At 51.6% G+C, this 831-nt stretch overlaps 1 protein-coding gene and 1 long non-coding RNA gene across 2 annotated transcripts in view; one reads left to right on the top strand and one right to left on the bottom strand.

The window, feature by feature from the left end:
- The window catches only part of LOC108797378, a 9,793-nt gene extending 9,365 nt beyond the window's left edge, over positions 1-428 (bottom strand). The window contains exon 1 of the long non-coding RNA XR_001941882.1: positions 418-428. This is a non-coding gene — a long non-coding RNA (uncharacterized LOC108797378). The remainder of the gene's footprint in view (positions 1-417) is intronic.
- TSPAN13 (tetraspanin 13) overlaps positions 1-831 on the top strand; it is a 52,752-nt gene that overhangs the window by 11,768 nt on the left and 40,153 nt on the right. The window contains exon 4 of the mRNA XM_018568964.1: positions 424-579. Coding sequence (XP_018424466.1) covers positions 517-579 — 63 coding nt within the window. The 5' untranslated portion in view covers positions 424-516. The remainder of the gene's footprint in view (positions 1-423; positions 580-831) is intronic.

Genomic DNA, 831 nt, shown 5'->3' on the forward strand with positions numbered 1-831 from the left:
GGGGGGATGCCAGCTGGAGCGTGATAGGTTATTAAGAGCTCTTAGCAACCTGGGACACTTTGGCTGAAAAGGGGACGGCAGGTGTGCCCAAAGACCAAAAGAGAGGCCGCCTGAGGTCCTTACAGTACATAGTTTTGGGAAATCCAAAGTTGGTTGTGCAAAGATTGTAACATGTATGGTGACCTTAATGCAGGAGGTCCATATGCATTGGGTCTAAGGACTGGTAAGCTGGAAAGTATTACATTGTTCTTCATTGTTGGATACATTATTGGGAAGTCCTCCTTCCTCAGAATGCATTTCCGCAGATGGCCACTAGAGGGCGCCCTGCAGCCTCTGCCTGCTCCATACATCTATATGTAAGAGAAGCCTCAGCCTCCTCCCTCCGGTTCATTTCCACCTAAGAAGAGAGGTGGGGACACATCGGTCACAGCTGTCGCCTGTCTCAGCCCTTCAGAACCTTTGCTGCCTCTGCCTGGCCCAGGACATCACCAGAGAAGGACCCTGAGAGCTGCCAGCATGGTGTGCGGTGGCTTCACCTGCTCCAAGAACTCCCTATGTGTGCTGAACCTGCTGTACATTGTAAGTAGCCAGAGCCTCCACCTGAGCATGCTGCTGCAATGCTTAGTCAGGGGGGTGGATGGTGGATGGTGGATAGGTAGGGGGCTGCGCTGGGCACCTGCCATGCTACAGACCCCATTCATCTGCTGTGTGGATTGGATTGCATTGCAGCAGGAAGGCACAGATCAATATCCTGCTCTATAAACAGGATCTTCTTACCAGCCTTGTATTTTTAGATCAGAGGAGAAGGTTCTCCTGCACATGGAGCTCTTA

This window comes from Nanorana parkeri, unplaced genomic scaffold (assembly GCF_000935625.1).
Source record: "Nanorana parkeri isolate BGI_ZX_2015 unplaced genomic scaffold, ASM93562v1 scaffold1267, whole genome shotgun sequence".
Classification (NCBI taxonomy): domain Eukaryota; kingdom Metazoa; phylum Chordata; class Amphibia; order Anura; family Dicroglossidae; genus Nanorana; species Nanorana parkeri.